A 22,237-nucleotide genomic window follows, 5' to 3' on the forward strand; every position below is an offset into this window, starting at 1 on the left:
GAGGGCAGGGGAGGAGTGCCGGGTGGTGCCCGTGCTGCTCTCGGGAGGGCAGGGGAGGAGTGCCGGGTGGTGCCCCGTGCTGCTCTCGGGAGGGCTGACACGTCCTTTTGCATTAGGATAAGGCAGCAGAGGCAGCCGCTGTCTGCTGTGACACTGAGGGCTGTCTTTGCCGTCGTTGTCACCAGCTCAGTTGTTTGCTGGCTGCTCAAGGAGATGCTTTGATCAGCACTTAACAGTTGGTCTGTTTTTGTGAAAGACAAGACTCGTGTCACGTCTCAGCTTGTAACTTAGGAACAGAATTAGCCTCAATGGAACAAGGCTCGTAGGTGCTGTGTAGTATTGAATTTTGTCACTTTGGCTGGTGCAGAAGGGTCGTGACATGATGTTCTATCACAGAGAAGTGAATCAAAGTAGAAAGGGACAGGCTGGTTTTGTCAGTGAGCTGTCCTGCTCCACAGGAACTTCCAGTTGCAAGGTTTTCACTTCCCTGGTAGTCCCAGTGTACCTGCAGCTCTTACTGAGGATCACTGGGCTCTCCCTGCCGTTACTTGCTCCTGAAAAGAGCAGGTGAAAGGAAGTTTAATTTTTTTTTTATTAGGAGAAATTCAACATTGCCCATGTAAGTGAGGATGCAGGAATTCTCACCGCCCTCAGCTGTACTTGAGTATAGGTAAAGGCAAGTAGAAGACAAAGCAGGTGTTTTTTTCTCTTTGAGGTCCAGTGGAAAACTGGGGGCTCCCCCCAAAAATAAACTACCCTAGTGCTTGTCTGTGCAGAGCCATAGAACTATTAACAGCAGAGTTTTTCACAGAATCACACAATTTCTTGAGCTGGAAGGGATCCCCAAGGATCATCAAAGCCCTGCACAGACCCCCCAACAATCCCAACCTGTCCCTGAGAGCGCTGTCCAAATGCTCCTGGAGCTCTGGCAGCCTTGGGGCTGGGCCCATTCCCTGGGGAGCCTGGGCAGTGCCAGCACCCTCGGGGGGAAGAACCTTTCCCTGAGATCCATCCCAAGCCCTGGCACAGCTCCAGCTGTTCCCTGGGTCCTGCCTCTCCTCCCAGAGAGCAGAGCTTGGTGCTGCTCCTCAGGAGGAAGCTGCGAGGGGTTTTTTTGGTACTGACAAGCTCAGAGTGTTTGAGGTGGCTGTAACCAGCCTTTAATTACTGAGTAAGTGACTGCTGGAACTTTTGTCACACCCAGGAGTTGATAAAGAGCTGCAGATCCGGCAGCCTGGCATGGAGCTCCTGTAGCACCTGCCCAGGTCCTTGGGCGTGCTGAGACAGGAAACCCTGCAGATTTGGGTGTTCTTTGCAGAGGAAGAGTTGAATCAGTTTTAAGCAGTTTAGTTTGGGGTTTAGCCGTGACTTTCTCACCTTCTCGGCGCTATCTTGAAACTGGGTTGTACCATGGTTTCACAACTGCTGCTGGATTAGTGCTGCTCTGTTATTTAGTACCTGCTGCACAGGTTTGGCTTCTGTCTCAGGCCTCAGCTTGGCACTTCTACTTTTGCTTTCACCCCACGAGAAGGTGCTGGCAGCCAAGTGAGTGTTTTGTGGTGAGTGAGGGAGCAGCAGAGAGCAGGGATGGAGGAAGGGTTTGGTTTAATCAGCAGCTTGGAGTGCAGCACCAGATTTGTGGGGCATGTTGGAGGGCCTGGTACCCCCAAACCTGTCCAGAAGAGCTGAGCTGTGCCTTCAATAAGATGGAGCATCTGCTGTAGCCCCTAAACCTGCCCTGTGCTTTGCTTGCAGAAAGCTGTTCGTGGGTGGCCTGGACTGGAGCACGACACAAGGTGAGCAGTGTGTGCTGCAGGCATTGGGCCATGGTGAAAACCCAGCCAGGAGCTTTGACAGGCATTGCTGTGGTGAGGAGATTGGGCTGAGAGCCTCCTCCTCCTCTGCTAATTAATAAAACTTTCTAGAGAGACAGCTCAGATATGTAATCATATCTGTTTTTTTAAAATATATTAATACTTTTAGGTTTATATTGTTTGGTGCTGAAGTTTTTGTCAGCTCAACAGACAACTGTTTTAGAATCACTTTCCTACTATTTTCCATTTGTATGAGTGGAAATAAACTGTTGTCTGCCATTTGTTTACAGGAAATAAGATGTGATCATTTTCAAAAGATGAGTTTGGAGTTGTTTTCCATGTTTGCTGATCTGTTGTGTCATAATTGCAAACAGAGTCCGATGTTGTTAATATCTGGTTCTTTTTAATACTTGCTTTTTTTTTTCTTGAACAGAAACCCTTCGTAACTACTTCTCCCAGTATGGAGAAGTCGTAGACTGTGTAATAATGAAAGACAAAACAACAAATCAATCTCGAGGATTTGGATTTGTCAAATTTAAAGATCCCAACTGTGTGGGAACAGTGCTGGCCAACAGACCTCATACGTTAGATGGCCGAAATGTAAGTTACTTTTGTGTTATTTTTTTTCCTGCACCAGATTCAAAGATTTGCTTTAAATTCTTGCTCCTTATTTGCAGAGTGTCAAAGTTAACCTGGTTGTTGGTTTAAATGATTAATTGTAAGGCAGCTCTAACTCTGTGGCTTGTGTTGCCTTGAGCTCTGAGGAGCTGCATGTCAGCAGGGCTGGGTTCAGCTGCCACAGACGTGACTTTTAGAGCAAAATTGTGCATGCTGAGGTCTGACCAAACTGGAACTTCTTCCAGATTGATCCAAAGCCATGCACACCTCGGGGGATGCAGCCAGAGCGGACACGGCCGAAGGAAGGATGGGTAAGGAAAGATCCCTGCCTGTTGTCTGAATTCTCTTGAATTCCTTTTGATTATATCCATGTCTTAAAGGTAGAAGTCTCTATGCAGAGCTCGAGTTTAAATTTAATTTCTAAGAAATGTCTTTAATTCAGATTTCCATGGGCAGGCCCTGTGCAGAGCAGTGTCAGTTTGGGTGTGGTGTTTCCTAAGCTCTTAGCGATGCTTTTACTGGAGTTCAGCTTCAAGAGCAGTGTCTGGAAGGGCACTGTCAGGGCTGATGCTGTTCCAGCCCACTCCACACCCTGCAGCTTCACCAGATTGCAGTTTAGAATGAGTCAGTGGCCTCAGAACACAGGCCCTGGATTCCTGGTCCTCTGAAGAACAGGGGACACTGAACCTCTGAGCTTGGAATGTGCTTCCCTTTCATGCCTGGGAGACTTCAAGGCTGGAACTCTCCTCTCAGCCTGCCAGAGCCCATTGTTCATGGTTCATTGTAAAATGATAGAAGCAGCCACCCTTACCCTTATTATCCTTCTGACTGAATTTTCTCCTCCTTGATTTAGCAGAAAGGATCCAGGAGCGATAACAATAAATCCAATAAAATTTTTGTTGGTGGGATTCCTCATAACTGTGGCGAGACAGAGCTCAGGGAATACTTCAAGAAGTTCGGAGTGGTGAGTCCTGGGGGGGAAGGTGCCTCCCCTCCCTGCTGCCTCCTCTCACATTTCCTCAAGCTGTAAAATCTGGGGGTAATTTGGACAAATTGCTGGAGGAGCACCTGAAGCATTTTGTGAGAAACTTCCATCATCTGGAAATGTCCCTTGACAGAACCTGCTGCTTGTGTGGAATTTACTTTGCTGCTTCTGACTCCTCATGTTTATGTGTACCTGATGCATTATTCTGTCCCTTCTTCCAAAAACTCCTGAGGTGGCTTAAAAATGATTCTTTTTATTATTAATATTTCCACCTCCATCCCCCTTTCTCTTGATGACTTTCAGCTGGGCAATTAAAACTGTCTTCTGATTATTTTTTGGGAACAGTGAGTCTCTTAATGGGCTGAATTTTAAGATCCTGGTATTTGCCTATGTGTACAGGTTTAATTTGCATCTCATGCCATTATTTTGGGAGCAGTAGCTGCTTTCAAACCATCTCAGCTGGAACTTAGTTCTGGTGTCCCTAGAACCTCCATTCTGAGACAAACTGCTCCTCATGCACCTTCTTTAGTTCAGTTTGTAACTTTGGACTGAAATTACTGTATCTTCTGTATTACTTTTTTATTTAGCTTTAATTCCCATTGATCCCAGCTCTCACTGCCCATTTAATATGATAAACTACTGAATGAAATAATTCAGCTGTGAATAAGTTTGAGGAAGTTAAAGATTGCCTGAGTTAAATTCAGGAATGTGCTGGTGAAAATGAACTTAGCTGCCATTTAGTGTAGTTTTTGATACTTTCCTCAACAACCTTTTTCTAACATTTCTTAGTGTCAGCAAAGCATTTATTGAGAAACAAATTCTTAGCTTTATCAAGAGTTAAATCAGTGTTTAAAATTCCATTAAGATAATTTATTTAAAAACACAAAAAGCAACAGCTAACAACTGTTTCTTTAGCTTGAAAGGCTGCAGTAGACTTAATAATAAAAACAGGGAGCACTTTCCACAGCTGTGGGAAGTTTCTAAAGGCTCTTCCTCACAGACTTGGCTTTCCAGCTGTGCCCTGGATGCTGGGGAGAGATGTAGGGTATGTCCTGCAGATGTAGAAGGCAGCAGCCACAACTGGAAGTGCCCTTAAAAGTAAGTAGTAGCACTTTGCTCATAGTATGGAAATCAGAAAATCTTCCTGGAGTTGTAACAAGTCCCTTTGGAGCAGTGGAGTTCACAAATATTTTGTGGCCACCAGAGTGAAGAGCCCAAGGCAGGCACTGATTTTTAGCCTGGGTAATTGCTGGGTCATTAAGGCCAGGGTGAAGAGGATCCAAATGGAGCAGTGGAGGGACAAATCTGGCACTGGTTGTCCCATGGCATAATCCCCACATGGATCCCCCAGCCCCAGCTGGGAACATCCAGCAGGATGTGCTCAAGTGAGTGCAGCAGCTCAAACCCAAATGTTTTCTAGCTGTAAGTAAAGATAAAATTGTGTCAGGTTTTAAACTCATTTTTACTCATGAGTAAAAATATCCTAGGATTGTCTTGAAGATGCAATTCTGCAAAATCACACCCATTTTGTGACCATTTTCTGCATCTGAGAGATTTCAGAGCAGTTCCCTTCAGCTGTTTCAATGTTGATATAAACATTACACCTCAGGTTTTATTTAAATTGTAGCTTATTGTGGTGCTCATTCTGAGAAGAATAATCCTGAAGCCCTTGAACAGCTTGCAGTTTCCATTTTTTCTTTTTTTAGGTTAAAATCACACTGATACTGCTCATCCAGAACTTAGAGGGGTTTTGTAAAGCTGTTAAAGCATTGGTGAACTCGTGCTCTGGGCCTCTCTGGTGCTGCAGTAATTCAATCAGAGGAGCCCTGCATGTTCCCAGTGTTGCCTGCAGCTCAAGCTGCTTTTCATGGTGAAAGTGAAAATGGTTAAAAATGGGGAAAAAAATATGTTTTAAAAAGCTACACTGGTAAACAAAGCTTTGGGGTGTGTAATAGGCCATAGAGTGGGTACAAATAGTGCAAAGCCTCAATGTTAAATTAAAATGTTAGCTGTGATGAGACAATAGAGATGAAGTCAGGCTTTCTAAACTCCCAGGAAGAGCAATATTCCCTGGTTTTGTGCTGTTGCTGGGATGATGGCTGCAGTTGGATTGTGCTTTGTGAGTAGAGAGCAGGAATCAGCCGGTGGTGACTGTTCCAGCCCTCCCCTGGTAGCACAGGGAGTAGAATTTCCCTTCTCTCTTCCAGGTCACTGAAGTTGTAATGATCTATGACGCAGAGAAACAGAGGCCCCGAGGTAAAGGCTGATCTAGTTTGTCCTTGAAATTTCTTCATACTCTCCTATAGTCAGATGGCAAACTATTTCACACCATCAGAAAAGGTAGATTTTTTTTTTCCCTCTGTTGCCTCAGGAAAAAGAATAATTCACTGGGCAAACATCACTTCAAGTCTAGACTCTTCATCTCTAGCTTCACTTGGGTCTGTGCATTTCAACTCAGATGTTTCATGCTCATTGATGGGTTGGGGGTTTTTTTATAGTTGAATGAAATTTGATTCTCGAGCCACTCCTGTGGCTTAAGGTACTTTTGAGGGGGGAAAAAATAATCAGATTTTCCTCCTGTTCCACATGAAAGGTACGTTGGGTCTGCAAGTGCATGTGGGGTGCTCCAGCCAGAGCACAAGACAGGACAGAATCCATCCATCACCTGCTTTTTGTTTTGGTTAAATGGCTTCACCTCAAATTAAAGAAAAACTCTTCTTAAACAAACTAATTCTGAACTATATGTATATGTATATTTTTAATTGGGATACACAATCCTTATATACCAGATTGATTTTTAAGAGAGGAGGGGAAAAAAGCCCCCAAAACCTGAAAGATTCACTAGATAGTGAATCAAGCTGGGAACCTTTGGTCAAAATATGAAGCAATTTCCATGTCACCCACGTCCCTTTGCATCCACCATCTGTTTGCCAAGGAAGAGGCAATATTTTGGCACGTGAAGCTTAGCTGTGCTCCCACCCTGTAGCATGTTGGACATGCTAGAGAATAGTTTGCCATCTGAACTTTTCATTTCTCTTCTGCCTCATTATTAAGAAATATATCCTTCACTTCATATTTATTAAGCTGTTAAGTCTTAGTTTTATTTTTAATTTAGACATACATCCTTAGTGACATATTTAAGTGTTTCATAGTAAAGTATGGTAATGTTAAGTAAGTTCTTTTTTTGTTTCTTTTCTCTTTGTGAATTGTTTGACTGTGATTAACGATATCTCTTTAGATTTCTTCTCTCTAGGTGATAATTTATCACAGAGGTACAGGCCAGTTCCGCAGTCAGAGGAGGGACGGGCTTTGTCTTTTATTGGAGTGTAAACGAAGTTTCAATATATTTGTTTTTTTGTTTTCTTGCTTTAGCTATCCTAATCTTCTTCCAACAGATACCTTTGATTTAAACAGCACATAAATTCACCTGTTTCAATGCTCTAGAGCAGCTGGTTTTGGATAGAGGAGACAAAGACACTGGCATCCGAATGTGATTTGGGGCTGAAGTTCTGAAATATTGCACTAATTATTGTATCATCTCTATCTTTGCAATATTTAATCCCAGCCTTGCAGCCTCTGTGCAAAAGGTACTTAAACATCATGCCTGGTCTGGATTAATCCTGTCTCAATTAATGGCTTCTCTGCTTCATGCTCTACTAAAAACAAAACAGGCAAAGGAGGGCATGGGGTGCAAAGCAGAAGTGCCAGGTGTGGGAAAGGTCTTGTCTCCACCCACAGAAAACTTCCTCCCCTAATTCATCAGACTTCTTAAGCACTTCTTGAATCCTGTCCCTCTGCCTTTCGTTTCTGTGCTGTTCCAGGCTTTTTTTAGTGTGCTGACTAACAGTCATCTCCCAAAATGGCCTTGGCAGTCCCTGGGGGGTGCTAGGAAAAATTCCTCGAGTTTGTATTGGGTATTCCTGGTTGTGCATCCCAGAACACATTTTCTCTTGCCTTCTCTCTCTGCTCTGTGTTTTCTTGCTGCTCTGTCCCCTTACCCTTTTAATAACTGTAGATAAAATTCCACAGGCCAGTCTCTCCTCAGACCCTTCTGAATTTTGCCTTTTCCCATTCACTTTACCCTTCCTTTGGAAGTGCATGTTGGTTTAGTGGTAGGAGGAGGGAAGATGATCCCTGTTCCTAATCCCTGTAGCATCCATTTACCTCCAGCTCCTCAGGAGGCACCAAATTCTCAGGTGATGTCCTTGAGGAGCTGACTGGGGTCAGGTATCCACGTGATCTTTGCTTCTTCCCAGTCCTGCCTGCTCCTGCCAGCTCTGCCTCATCCAAACTCTCCCCACAGCCCCAAGCGCAGCAGCTGTGTCACAGTTCTCAGGGAACAAAGTAGCTTTGGTGCAGTCTCAGCTTCTCCTGCTTCCTGTTCTTGGCCAAGCCAACAGCTGGGAAGGGATTTCCAGGTTCTTGCTGTGTCTGATCTCCTCCTCCTCCTTTGGCTGCAGACCATCCCTGTCAGTCTGCTCAGGTCTTGTTGGATTCCTGCTGGATGCAGTTCATTTCTCCAGCCTTTGACAGAGTCTTGTCCTTCAAAAACTGAAGCTGTGGGTTGTGGCTCTCACCACTTCTGCTCAAAACTTTACCTTGGAGTTTTGCTGTGTTACTCTGATTTCTTCACTCTTCCTTATCTTGACCTGTCTGACCCTTTTAAATCCCCTTTTTAAAATTTATTTACTGCTTTCCTCAATGACCTCTTGCTCTCCCTGTTCCACTCCTCCGACCCCTTCCCAACAATCTGTTCCCCTCCTTTAGCTTTGGAATCAAATTTAACAACAATCTTCACATCCAGATGGAATCCATTGTTTTTCTTCCCCATCTCTTTTTAGACAAAGGCTGGAATACTAAACGTGATTTAAATACAAACACTTTTCCTTTGGCTCCAACACTCGGATTTCTGGTTAACTCAGACAAATATATTGTGATGAAATGCTGCTCTCAGCTTCGAGGCAGCTTTCATCACAGCTCCACAAAACTTCGTTTATACTGCCAGTCTCTTGTGTGTGGGAAATGCCAAGTTTTTTCCTTTTTATTTTCAGTTTATTTTAGTGATGTCTTTTGCTCTTGTTGCTGACAGCAGAATTTGACCTGCTGGAATCTATTTTGGCCTGTATCTTTGTGTATTTTTATATATATATATATATATAAACTTTCTCTACACTAGGCCTCTTTGGGCTTACCCAACGCAGTTGGATAAGCGTGGAGAGACATTCCTGTGCTAGATCCTGTATTCTGTAACGCTTTAGAGCAAGATTTGGCTGCTGTCAGCACTAGCTGCAAAGCAAAACGCAAACCAAGGGGGAAATCTTGGGTTTCAGAAAAGCAGAACCGCATCCATGTTCCATAAACGCTTCCCACGCCGCACCTCGGGTTTCTTTTCTAATTTTTATTGCTCTTCCCCCTTCTCCCCCCCTCCGTAGCTGATCCAAAGAATGGCACAATTCCTGTACTGCATGTGTCCCTCCCTGCCCTGGGTTGTCCCCACCAGCAGCCAGTGGGTGATGGCATGAAGCAGCCGCCGTGTCCTGGGGGATTAACCACTATTTTGCCACTCTCTCGGCTGTGTCAGCAGCTACAACCTACGTGCAGTGGTTCTCAGAGTGACCCCCAAAAGGGGAGCTTTGCCTCCTTTCCCAGACTTTTCTCCAAGCATAAAAAAACTGCTGGTTCCAGCTGAGCTGCCAGCAGGCAGGGCTGTGCTCAGGCAGAAGGGAATCCAAAAAGGATGGGAAGTTGTGTGGATTTTCAAAAGGAAACCAACAGGAAATCCAAGAAATGAAACAGATTCAGGATGTGGCAGCAACACCACGTTCTGTGAGCAACACCTCACCGGGGGTTGCAGCGTTGGGAAGGAGTAACACCTGTTCCGTGCTTTTTCTCCAAGGTGTGGAAAACTTGAGAACCTCTGATGTAGGTTGTTAGTTTCTGAAGCTTCTCATTCATCCATGGAGTGGTAAAATTCCTCATGCTTTAACAGCTACATTTCCAAACTAACTTTCTTATTTTCCACGGAAAATATTCCCTAACTGGAAGCTGGGCTAAGGGATTGGGAGGAAGTTGCTTTGCAGCTTTGGGGAACAGGGATATATGATAGGTTTTCCTTGGGAAGCTAGGCTGAATCAAAGGGAGGAGCAGCAAAGCTGCTTGACTTCAATCTGCTGTCCCACAAGTATTTTGATTTTAGCAGTTGTTTTTCCATTTCCTGGTAGGTGGATGAGGAATAAAATCAAATTAAAAGCCGGTTAACGAGCTCAGTTCGAAGCTGCATGCGCGCAATCGAGACGAGGCACTAAAGCCTCTTCACAGGAAGTATCCATTGCAGTTTCCTCAAAGTTTTTTGCCAATTGAACACAAGTGTCGTTATCTGAAACCCCTGCTTGAACCCTTGGTCTGCCCCTAATACTGTTCATCATCCTGTTTTGTGTCACAACACCCTGCTACCTTGATTCACTCTTCGTCGTTGGCTAGGTTTTGGATTTATTACTTTCGAGGACGAACAATCAGTGGACCAGGCTGTCAACATGCATTTTCACGACATCATGGGCAAAAAAGTGTGTAGTTGTAGTTTTATTTTACCTTAAGAAAGAACCAAGTCTTGGGCAACGAGCGATTTCACTGGGGAATCCAACTTAATTAATGGGAGAGCTCAGCAGTCCAAATTCAAGGCTTTATCCATGGAGGTGGGGAAAGTCTGAGTTTGCTGGAGAAGGGCAGTTAGGATGGGGGCAGCCTGGGGAAGGGAGGGTGTGGAAGCCTGAGGATTCAGGCTGTGGGCTCTGCTTGGGGTGAGGCCTTGTGTGTACAGACCTGGGGGCTGCTCTGGCTGAGCAGGTGAACTGGGATCATCATCACTGGGATGAACTGGTGCTCACTGCCTCTGCTTTGAGCACTGCTGTGGTGCAAGGAGAGAAATCAGTGATTTCCAGCTGTTGGAAAAGCAGAATCCCAGTGAAATCCGAGTTGTTCAAGGCTTGGTTTAAGATACCACTCCTTCAGATGTGTGCTCGATACTCAAATCTCGAGGTGGTGTCAGACAATCTGCTTTATATAATCTTAAACTTTAAAAGAAAAAGGGAGGAAAAAAGAAACATTCTGAAGGATTGGTTTTTTAAAAAATTGGGTCACTTACTGTGAAACTTTGATACCAACCCACGTACTCTATATAGTATTTAACCACAATGCAGTTAAGTGACCTCTGGTTGTTTCATCTTCATACTGTGTTGTCAGCAAACGGGGCTTGGATAGGGAGGAATTTTTTAGGCTCCTTTGATGTTACTCAGCAAGGAACATGCTTTTTACCTGTGGAAAAAAAAAGCCAAAAACACAAACCTAAAAGCAAAATAAATTGTTGCAGGACAACCCAAGTTTTATACATAGAGAAAAGAGTAATTTAAAGAAAAATGAACCACAGGAAATTGTGGTCAATTTAAGTCCCTGCACAGCTTTAAGGTATATCCAGATTTTAAACTAAATGTTAAAACTGCTAAACTTAGAGTGAGGAGGTTCAGGGAGATACAGAAGATTCTCACATTCCTTAAATGACTGCATTGTATGAGTTTTTAATTGTCTTTAAAGTCTCTGATGTGCTGATATTTCATAAGCCTTTCCTTAGCTAGCAGGGGACATGCTCTGCACATCAGTGGAGTTGTGGTTCGTTTGCAGTGTAATAATGCCTTTAATTGCTGTGAACTTGATTTGGGGTGGAGAGCTGGGTGGTTTCCTGATAATGGGAACAAAAGAATGTCCTTGTGGGATCCAGAACATCAGTTCTTGGCTCCTGATGTGATGCTCCCAGGTGGGAGCAGGTGCAGGAAATCACACAGGGGGTGTGTAAGGATCACCTGTATCCCCCCAAATATTCCCTGATCTGCCCTTGGAATTGCCTTCAGCGGGCCCCTAACGTGGGAGCTGATCCCACAAAACAGCAGATCCATATGGGAACAAAGGATAAACATCCTTGACGTGCTGGGAGAGGATGGAGAGCCCAGTGTGAGCCTCCAAATGCCACCTCATTACTGCTGCCTTTGGGGCCTAGCACTGGGACTCAGAGTGTTCCCCAAACAAACCCAATTCCAAACTGAAAGAATCGATTTTTGCCCTTTCCTCCCCCCTTTCAGTGACAAAAAAAACCAAAAAGGCAGCAGGATTCAGGGAGATTTTTTAGCTCAGAGTAATAGAGTTGCCTCATTTCTTGGGGTAACCTGGGCTTTAGGCAGGTGTGGAATTTGAACCTCCCTATTGCACAGGGAATTTTCAGTGCTCACATTGGCAATTCCCCGCTTCCAAGTGTGCACTGAAAAATTAATGGGATTCTTCCACAAGGATTAATGAGCTCCAGATCCCCTGCTCTCTCCTTCACTGCCTAATCATGCCTGCTTTAAAAATGGTATTTCTGTCTTTTTGGTAATTAAAAAGGTATTGCTGAAATGAATCCATATGTTGTTGAAAGGGTGGGGAAAAAATTAAAATTGCAAGAAGGCCTCTGCTTTTGTAAGCAATAACCGAATTCCCTCAAGGCAAATGTGTTAAGACTCATTAATTTGAGTCCTTTGAAAAATTCCCTTGGTTCCTCTCTGGAAGGGCCTTGAGCTGACAGAGATTTGGTTACTGTCATGTCTCATGTCCTTGGGGCATTGGCAGGGGGGGTGTGGGGGGCTTTGTCCTTGCCTTGTGCCTGTTTCCTGTTTGTTCTCCAACATGAATGGCTTTTAAGACATGGCAGGAAGAATTCTGAATACTTTATTTTCCATACTACTCAGGCCCATTGATGATTGAGATTTATTTTCTTTGTACTCTGGCACCCATTAAAATTAATCATGAAATTAAAAAAAAAAAAAAAAAAAGGCTCGATTTCAGTGAGTGCTGAGAGGGTTTCATTAAATCAGAACTGGATTTTTTTTAATTTTTTTATTTTTTTTTGAGAGAGGTTTATGTTGAATGTGCAGCTTATTTTAAGTAGGTCAAACGCACTTATTCCATGGCTGGGAACACTAGGACATTTTATCTTGGAATGAAATAAGTTAAGCACTGTGGTTACTAATTTTTAAAACAGGAGGGGTTTTGTCACTGACTTAACACAGTATGAAGATTTGCTTCTTATTGACTCAACTGTCCATTTTTATTACTTGCATGTTTGTTTACTTTTTTGTTAGATGTAATGTAAGATTCTCTTATCACATCCATTCCCTCTGACATTGTTTGAGTTAACTGAGATTCTTTAAGCGTTAGCCTGGGGAAGGTAAGTCTTTATCTTCCATTAGACATTTAAATAAAATCTTAAGTTTAAAAAAAAAAAAAAAAAAAGACAACAATACCAAAAAAACAAAATCAAAAAATGTGTGTTTCTCAGGTATGAGCAGAGCTGAAATTGCAGTTAGTTGGGGTGGGTTAAACTGTCACTTCCAAATGGACCCCAAACATGTTTGGTTAAAGCATTAGTACCCTTTTTCAGAGCAGCCTCTTCACTCAAAATTCTGTTTTTTTTAACTGAAAACATCATCTTCATATCTCCTGCCTTGAACATGAAATCAGTCTGTCATTAATGTCCAAGATTCTGCTGTTTTAAGTGCAGAGCTGCTGTAAGAGGGTACTGCTGTTTTAAGATTCAAGCCAACGAGACCGAAGTGATTTGTAGGATGCTTTTCTCGGAATCCCTCGACAGTAGGACTTGTAATGCCTTACCATCACCTACACTGTACCTGAGAAACATTGTAAATTACTGGCCTTAAGTTTTAATAATTAAGTACTTAGACATAAGTCATAAGATGCTAAGTGTAGTCTTAAGTGTAACTGCGGGTGTGTGTGAGGGGCCGGGGGGCGCGGGGCCCCCCCAGCCCCGCTGAGCGCTGCCTCTGTTTGTTTAGGTGGAGGTGAAACGCGCCGAGCCTCGGGATAGCAAGAGCCAAACTCCGGGGCCACCAGGGGCCAGCCAGTGGGGAAGCAGGATCATGCCAAGCGCTGCCAACGGCTGGGCAGGGCAGCCCCCTCCGACCTGGCAGCAGGGATACGGCCCCCAAGGTACTGCCCGTCCTCCCCGGCCTCTCCAGCTCGCTGCACTTCGCTTCTTTCACCTAGGTGTTACTCCTAGGTTTATTTCCCTCAGAGCAGGAATAAATTTCCAGCCCCACCCTAGTTTTGGAATTGCCTTCAGCGAGCCCCTAAGGTGGGAGCTGATCCCACAAAGCAGCAGATCCATGTGGGAACAAAGGATAAACATCCTTGACGTGCTGGGAGAGGATGGAGAGCCCAGTGTGAGCCTCCAAGTGCCACCTCATTACTGCTGCCTTTGGGGCCCAGCACTGGGACTCAGAGTGTTCCCCAAACAAACCCAATTCCTCTTGGAAAAATAAACCTCTTTCCCTGAGGTTTTTTTTCACTGGTTTTCCTTAAAAATGCGTTTTGTTGGCAGAAGGCGGTGCCAGGTCTGGCACATGCCCCAGGTGTGTTTCACCTGTTCCCTTTGGGGCTGCCTCTCCCCACATGGAATCCCCGTGGGTTGGGGGGACTCAGAGGAGGTGTTGGGAAGGTTCCAGGTGTGACTCCAGCTGTGGAGCGAGTTCTGCACAACACCCCAGTGCCAAATGTGCTTGAAATACGGCTTTTCAAGGATGAGGCAGTTTCAAAGGAAGTTATCAGGAAAATCTGAAAGGGATGAGGGGAGAATGGATGGCCTTGCCTTTGAATTTTATTGCTTAATGTAGCTTGGGAAAGCACCAGGCAGTTCTGGTGCAGGGAGCACTCAGTGCACACCAGGAGCCCTGCAGGGCTCGGGAGCAGCCTGGGTTTGATGGCTGCAACCCCCCCCAAGATTCCAGAGGCAGGATAAACACGCTGAGTTCATCCAAAGACAATTTTGATAACTTCTGGAGAAATGCAGAGGGATAATTGAGTTGCTGTGACTTGCTTGCTCTGAGAGATGAGAAATGTTCACCTGGGGGGCTGCAGGGAGCGTGGCTGCTCCATCTCTGCTCCGATGGATGGAAGTGCAGCACAGGGATTGCTCGTTTCCCCACGGTGCTGATTAACTTGAAAGCTGCAGCTGAGGGTTGACATTGTGCACAGATGTGCTAATCTGCAAACTGAGAAACTCCCATTATTTTCCATGCAGTGATTAGTAGGGAAAATGATATGTGATCTCCTGGAAAGATTAATGTCAGACATGAGAGCATTTATCCTTCAATCTCAGCACTGCACAAGGGATGGGAAAGGCTTTTTTTATGCTTCAAAAACTGCAAAAATAACTTGGATAAACCTGGTAGTAAATTAAGAATCCCTTGGATGTGTAGTCTGCTGGGATTCTCCAGGGTTTTGTTCTCTGTAGTTTCTTGCACTTGGTATGTGGCAGCTCTCGAATGCTCCATCTGATTTGGGTTTGGGAACTGCTGTCTTTTCTGAGTGTCATTTGCTGAATGATTCAGAGTCTTTCCAGAACTGCACATTCAGAAATAGTCCCACAATCTTGCTTGGGCCATAAAAATAGCTCTGTGAGGGACATGGGGAGGATACCCAGTCTATCCCAGAGCCAAATCCTCCTTCTTGCATCATCCCTGCTCCGGCGTGTGCAGCTTCACTGATGTCTAAGGACCTTTTTTTGTTCTGTTGTAGGGATGTGGGTGCCAGCTGGACAGGCAATTGGTAAGTACATTATATGGGACCAGTTCTGAAAGGAAAAAATCCTCCCAAGCACGGGTGCAGCTTCTTTGAGCATTCACAGTGATTTGTGGATTTCTGTAGGATTTAACCTACATTTAAAAGCTTGATTGAATTTGTCCTGGAGGAACGAAGGGGAAGACAGTGGATTCTTAGCAGCTCAGTAATGGGAGCTGACACACATCCTGCTGCTCCAGCCACATTAATTTGTTACCAAGGGATTACATGCTAAACTGCAATTATTTACAGTGGGGATACTTGGAGGACAAATATTTCCCAAAGTGAGGATTCATAGAAGGCTGAAGCTGCGTTTGAAATCCACCCAACAGCCTTACCCCACCTAGAGGAAGTTGACTCCAGCAGCAGCTCCTTGCTATTCATCTGCTTCAGTTTTTGGGGTTTCTCTTCTTTTCCAGGTGGATATGGACCCCCTCCTCCAGGCAGAGGAGCTCCTCCCCCACCACCACCATTTACCTCATACATTGTCTCCACACCTCCCGGGGGATTCCCGCCTCCACAAGGATTTCCACAGGGCTATGGCACCCCTCCACCGTTTAGTAAGTGACCTCCAGGGGCTGGAGCACATCCAGCTCCAAATTCAGCTTTTCCTCATCGTTTGCTGGACTTGGATTTGCTCCTGTGTTTCACCTATCCTTAATTATTTTTCCCAGATTATATATTCTGAGTTAAAATTAACTATAGTATTATATCTTTCTTGGATTATTTTATTCTTGGATGCTGTAATCATTTCTATTCTCTAGTTTAAATCTGTGTTGCTAAATGAATTTAGATACATTGTGCAGCTTTGTTAGGACATCTGAGAGAAAACTTAGAGCTCAGTGCTGGTGATCTGTGCCAAACACAGGCAGGGTTTTTGGAGGAGCTTAAGGAATTAGGGTTGTAACTGGGGCTGGAAATACAAATAGGATTTTAGCACCTACCTCTCAGGCCAACTTTTCAAAAGCCTGTCACAAGCCTAGTTTAAAGAAGAAGGTGGAAAATAGCACCCAGTTATTTCAAGATGCTTTTTCCTCCTAAAGTCTTGGATAATACAGCTTCCTCCTCATGTTTGTGAGCACAGAGTTTGGTCCCCAGTTTATCCCTTTCTCTGTGCTGCAGCCTATGGCTTTGTGGGGACATTTCTCCCACATATGAGCCATGGGGGTGACCAACCTGTCAAGGTGAATCTCTGTGCAGCCACTGGTCACAAACACCTGGGGTTTCATAGCCTTAGAAATGTTGGTTTGAAATTGTATCATCTCTAAAGGCCAGCAGGACATTGATGTTCACCTGTTCTGTCCTTGCAGGTTTTGGTTATGGTGCTCCACCTCCTCCACCTGACCAGTTTGCCCCCCCTGGAGTCCCCCCTCCACCTGCCACTCCAGGGGCAGCACCACTCGCTTTTCCTCCACCACCACCACCATCTCAGGCAACTCAGGACATGAGCAAACCCCCGACTGCTCAGCCAGAATTCCCTTATAGTCAGTTTGGTGAGTAACTGCTGGCATTTGTCCCCTTTCCCTTCAGTCCTGAGTGTTGGACACAGTTTGCTGCAGGCACTTCTCCGGGATGGGAATGCTCCCACCAGCTCAAGCCATCCTTAAATCATGCAATATTCTAGCCAGAGGGAATTTTCTTAGCTCTAAAGTGTTGCTTTTGTGCTGTAAAATAACCTTCAGGGATTTGTGCACTGCCAGGATGAATTCCTGGTTTCCACTCTTCCCCAAATCTGTAGCTAAAACTTTCCACTCCAAGAGCTTCACAGAGCTTGTAGTGAGCTTTTCTTTGTGTCTCCAGAGCTTGGAGAACAGACTTGAAGAGTAAGAGCAGCATGGAGAGACGGGCAGTGCATGTGTAAGGATCCAAACTGGTGCCTTTTCCTCCCTTTTTTCCTCCCTTTTTCCATCCCTTCCCCATTTCTCCCAAGGTGCAGTTCTGTGCAAAGCTTTTTTTGTGCTCTGTAGGTAACTTTGAGGTAGAAGGCACTGAGCTAACAAGTTTTAAACCAGGCAGGCAGTGCTACAAAAAACAAATTCTTCTAAAATCGCTAGACAAGTGCCTGTGCACCAGAGTAAAATTGCTGCTGCTACTGCTCCCTGAGGGAGCTCAGAGGGAATTCTCATTCTCATCTTGCTCTTCTCAGCCCTGTTTTTCAGCTGTGCTCTCTAAATATCTCTGCAGAGATCTCTCCAAAGAGCTCTGTACTAATGTTGTTTTTAAGGGATTGTAATTGGTCAGTTTTTACTTCTGAAGGGAATTTATTATGCAGCAGCCCCGTGGATTTGGGCTGTTTTCTGCTGGAACACGTTCTCCATGTGGTAGTGCTGTCTCAAGTTCCTGCAGAAACTGCTATGAAATGAAAACTTCACAAAATTTATTTGAATAGATATTATTCAAAGTTCCAGCAGTGTAAAGCGCAGCCTCTGAAGGAAGAGGAGCCTTTGAGATGTGTTTATTAAGCAGCATGGTCTCATGTTGATGAGTTTGAAATGTTTTTTCATTTGTTTCTTACAAACACAGTTGATTTCACGGATAGTTTTACCCTTGTGACTCGAGGAAGTTTTTCTTGTTCTGCCAGAACTTGGCTCTTTGCAGACTCTTTTTGGAGTGGGTTGGACCCTTCTAAATAAAGCACAAATCCCTGCAGAGCCACAGTCAGTGAGGAGCCAGAGTTTGGGAGGTGTTGGAAGTTTAGGAAAGATCTGATGGAAAAGGACTCTTCATCTGGAGCTGTAGTGGCAGGACAAGGGGAATGGCTTTGATCTGGAAAAGAATAGATTTAGACTGGATATTAGGAAAAACAACGTCTCTTTGAGGGTGTTAAAACCCTGGCACAGGTTTCCCAGAGAAGCTGTGTCTGCCCCATCTCTGGAAATGTCCCTTATTTGCATATATTTACATAAATGTGTAAAACGTGTGGGCTTTAAAAAGACAGAGTTCCCTGATGAGTGTAAGGCACTGTAAGGTTTATGCTGGGCAGTGTCCTAAATCCTTCAGTGTGTGCACCCATGATGAGTGTCAGCACTAATGCTCACCCTGCAAAATCAAATTAATTAATTACATTCATTTAAAATAATTAAAAATTCATTATCTCTGTGCAGGGCGCTCTTGAGGCTCGTCCTTGCAGTCCCCTCAGTTCTCACTGGGATGGGTTTGTCTGCTCCAAACCTTTCAGGCCACACCCGAAGCTTTGTGTGCCCTCCCAAGGTCGGGCTGAGCAGGGAGGAGCCTCAGGCAGGACCTGGGAAAGTTCCCTGGTGTTCCTTGCCGGGGCTGCTGGGGAGGGTGAGAGGCAGGGTTGGCTCTCAGGGGTTGGGTTTTGTGTCAGGGCTGTGCTTCCAGCTGGGTGAAACCACACAGAGAGCTGTGCCTGCCGCTGCTCACTCCCACAGCCCAGCCTGCCTTTATCCTGCTGATGGATCCTGCAGGCTCAGCTTTGGAGCCAGACACTCAAACCACACAACCTGCACAGCCCTGGGGAGCAGCTGGGCTGGAGCAGAGCCAGGGAGGGAGGGCAGCAGCCAAGGCACTGAGTGTGGCTGTGTGCTGTGGGTTTCCTTCATCACAAACAACCTGAGCCCCGTGCTGTGGGGCTCACACACTCCTGTGTGCGGGGAGAGCAACTCCAGGCTTGTGTTTTTCCACTCCCAGCCTCACCCCTTGGCAAACAATCCCCTTGTAGTTTTGGGTGCCTGCTTATCTGTGTCTGAACAAGTGCCAGGAGGAGCATTTGGAGCTCCCAGAGCCTGAGCTCGCTGTGTTTTAGTGCTCATTAGTGCCAGAAAGTCCTGAGGGACAGGCAGAGCTGGAAACTGAACTGCTGAAGACGTGCTAAGAGACTTTGTTTGGGATTAAGAGAGTTAAACCTGCTCTAAGCCTGCAGAGAGAGAGAGGCAGCACTGCAGAAATGCTCTAGGTAATTAGGAGCCTTAATAGCATCTTTCAGAGCTGGGGCTGGCGCTGATGCCAGGATTAAGAGTCATATTTAATTATGAGAATTTGAATTAAATTTCTCAATTTCTCAGTCATCTTAATTTATGTGTAGTTGTAAATTTTGTGTTGCAGGAATTCCAGCCAGTCTTTTCTTGTGGAAAGAAAATGCCTGTTTTTCTCCCTGTCTCTAAATTCTGCTCATTCCAGAGTGGTCTGTGGTGCAGATTCCAATATTTATGTGTGATTTGAAAGGGAATTTTAGGATTGTCTGTTCAGTGCAGGAAGGTTTTTCATTGTCCAGGTGATGAAGCTGAGTGTGCAAAGCCAAAAATCTCATAACTGCACCCTCAGTCTGGGAGGTTTCAGGGAAAATTTCCCAGCTCCATCTCTTACCTGTCCTGGATCTGACCGCTTTTAGCCAATAAAAAACCCAACCCAAAATCAAACTGCTCCCAAGCATTCCCTGTGAGCCACACCAAACCTGTGAGCAGATGGTTGAACTGCCAGCCCAAACACAGCTCCCCCTTCCTGCACACCTGTTCCCTTCTGCTTTTTGCCATTTCCTGTGTGAGGAAGGAGGATTCCTGCAGGACCCCAGAGCTGCTGCTCCTCCCAGGTGACGTTCCAGGGTGTGCTCCTGGGAGGGAGCGGTGCCAGCTGTGGGATCCTGCTTCTGGAGCCTCATCCTGTGCCTTTCCCTTCTCCCCAGGGTATGGACAAGACTTGAGTGGGTTTGGACAAGGTTTCTCTGATCCCAGCCAGCAGCCCCCTCCCTACGGAGGCCCCTCTGTGCAGCCATCCAGCGGCCCCCCAGCCGGAGGCAGCGGCTTCGGCCGGGGACAGAACCACAACGTGCAAGGATTCCATCCCTACCGGCGCTAGCCTGGGCTGGCAATCAGGGAGTGCTGTCCACAGGGATCTCTGGGCCCAGCTGAACCCCGGGATCCCAGACTTCTGAACTTGTGACAATCACATTACTTGATGGAAGAAAAACCTAACAACAATTTTTTCGTGGGGGGGGTGGGGGCAGATGGCTTCTGAAGGCAGAGCTGTGGGTGTTTGGACTGCAGTTTTTAAAGATTTTCCTTTCTCTAACCCATCAGCACAAATAAAGAAAATGTCACTGGTTCAAATTACAGGGTTTTAAAAATGTCTTCAGCTTTAATTCAAAACTTCAGGTTTCTTTTTTTTGAAATTATTTTTCCTGAGCCTTTGTTTTACCGTATATTGTAAACTTTTATGTTTAAAAGAAAAAAAAAAAATATATACATTTACAGATTGTGAAATTTTTAAGAGAAATTTTCTACTATGTATGCTGGCTTATTTTTTAATTTAAAACAGGGTTTCCACGAGCGCTGTCGGAGGCGGGGGAAGAGCTGCAAGCCCCTTCCTCCCTCCCCACGGCAGCGCTTGGGGCGGAGGGTTCCGAAACTCTGGGAGTTGACAGAAACCTGCTGAGTGTATTTTGCTGTTTGTTGTGGGGGGCAGAGCTGGGCCGGGGCAGGCACAGGAGCTGCGGACGCACAGAGGCACTCGGGGAGCGCTGGCTCCGGGCTCCACGCTTCCCTCGCTCCGCCGCGGGGCTCCGGAGGCCTTGGCGAGATGTGGATTTCCCTCAGGCAAAAAGGTTTTGGTGCGTTTGGCACTGAGCAGTGCTGAGCCCTGGTTTGAATAAAGACAAGAACCTTTGGATTAGAAACACCAGCCTGTCTCCATTTTTCTGGGTTTTTTTTGTTTTTTTGGCTTTTGTGAGTGTGGGTTTGCCCTGGGAGTCCTCGGGGGCTGCTCTGCTGGGTCTGTGTGGTGTCACCAGTGTGCCCTGTGCCCGCCCCACCGGGTGGCACTGCCAGGGAGCCACTCCTGGATGGGATCTGAGCTGGGGAAGGATCCTCCAGCCTGGATCAGAGCCAGCCCGGTGAAGAGCTTGGATCCTACCTCATGTCCCGAAGGGCTCGGACTTGGATTGGATCCTCCAGCCTGGATTGGATCCCTCCTGGCACAGGGCTCCCACCTGGACTAGATCATCCCAGTGAAGGGCTGGAGCTTGCAGTGGATCCAACCAGGTGAAGGATCCTCCAGCCTGGACAGGATCCATCCTGGTCAAGGGCTTTGTTCTGATGTGCTGAACGGCTCTGATCTGGATCCGATCTGACCTGCACAAGGGCTCCTAAAACCCTTGGCCTGGCCCCGTGTTGGGTCACACGTGATGGTGACACTGACACAAATGCTGCTGTTCACCCTTCACTTGGAGGCACTGCAGGAAATTGGGTAATTTATGGAATTTATTCAGTGGATATCAATGTCTGTAACTTTGCCTCACATCTTCTGGAAGATCACCCTGGGGTTTGGCTCTGAACTGTGGGGCTAAGCTGAGGGAAAGGATCTCGCCGAGGTCACAGTGTCCCTTGGCTGAAGGGCAGCCCCAAATCCTGCCCATGGATCCTTCACTGGGGGCTGTCTGTGCTCCTGAGCCCGTCTGGTCTAATTAATCACTGTTAATGAGGTGGAATTGGGGATGGCTTGGGATGCAGAGGTCGCTGGCTCGCTCCTGGCAGGACTCCCATCAGTTCAGAGGGTATTTTGTATTTTGTGTGGATCTGGTTCCACTCACTGTGAATCTTCCGGGCCCGAATCTTCGTGGCACTCCGAGCTCGGAATTCCTACTGGAACAGGAGCAGCTCCAGCGATGTTCTGACACCAGCTCCACTCCCTCAGGAGTGTGGAACACCGCGGAAACGGCACAGCACCTCCCTGGAGCCTGGAGAACACCCAGCGGCTTTACCTTCTCCTGGGATAAAAGCGTTCGGTTTTGGATCCCGTCTGCGCAGAACCAGCTCTTCCAGGCCCGTTAGATCTGGAACCTTCAGCCGGGGGCCAAACCGGATCAACCTGTGCCGAACGAGCCGGTTCTGGCCTGCCCCGAGCCGCAGAGCCGCTGCCTCCCGTGGGAAGATGAAGGTTTAGGGTGAAAGACGAAGGTGGCCCCAGGCAGGTGCGGGATGCTCGGGCCCGGGCTGGCTGAGGGGTCCGGGCCGTCCCTCAGGCGCTGCCGTGCGGGTTCCACCCTGGGCCAGCGGGAAGGGACGGATTTATTGGAACCTGAGGATTCCCTGGATCACGAGGGGCAGGTTCAGGGGGAAGAGGAGGCTCCGTCCCTCACAGGTGTCCCCGCGGTGTCCCCGCGGTGTCCCTGAGGGCGGCTGCGGCCCCTTTAAGGGCACTGAGG

General features: G+C 46.4%; 1 protein-coding gene and 1 long non-coding RNA gene across 4 annotated transcripts in view; one reads left to right on the forward strand and one right to left on the reverse strand.

Annotated features, from left to right (window-relative positions):
• DAZAP1 (DAZ associated protein 1) overlaps positions 1-20,715 on the forward strand; it is a 24,928-nt gene extending 4,213 nt beyond the window's left edge. The window contains exons 2-12 of one of the 3 annotated variants that reach the window (XM_015651662.1): positions 1,756-1,796; positions 2,248-2,414; positions 2,678-2,743; positions 3,286-3,396; positions 5,625-5,673; positions 9,898-9,980; positions 13,293-13,446; positions 15,034-15,063; positions 15,495-15,635; positions 16,386-16,568; positions 19,721-20,715. In XM_015651662.1, the coding sequence (XP_015507148.1) occupies positions 1,756-1,796; positions 2,248-2,414; positions 2,678-2,743; positions 3,286-3,396; positions 5,625-5,673; positions 9,898-9,980; positions 13,293-13,446; positions 15,034-15,063; positions 15,495-15,635; positions 16,386-16,568; positions 19,721-19,893 (1,198 nt within the window). In that variant the 3' untranslated portion in view covers positions 19,894-20,715. Of the gene's footprint in view, positions 1-1,755; positions 1,797-2,247; positions 2,415-2,677; positions 2,744-3,285; positions 3,397-5,624; positions 5,674-9,897; positions 9,981-13,292; positions 13,447-15,033; positions 15,064-15,494; positions 15,636-16,385; positions 16,569-19,720 lie in introns of those variants that run through there. The other 2 variants (XM_015651663.1, XM_033520142.1) reach the window with 2 other exon arrangements.
• On the reverse strand, positions 20,145-22,231 carry LOC107215517. Its single transcript, XR_001525168.3, has 2 exons — positions 21,623-22,231; positions 20,145-20,673 (listed from the first exon to the last, which is right to left on the reverse strand). It is a non-coding gene; the product is annotated as an uncharacterized LOC107215517 (long non-coding RNA).
• Positions 22,232-22,237: the final 6 nt, after the last annotated feature.

The sequence above is a fragment of the Parus major genome, chromosome 28, assembly GCF_001522545.3.
Source record: "Parus major isolate Abel chromosome 28, Parus_major1.1, whole genome shotgun sequence".
Lineage (NCBI taxonomy): Eukaryota > Metazoa > Chordata > Aves > Passeriformes > Paridae > Parus > Parus major.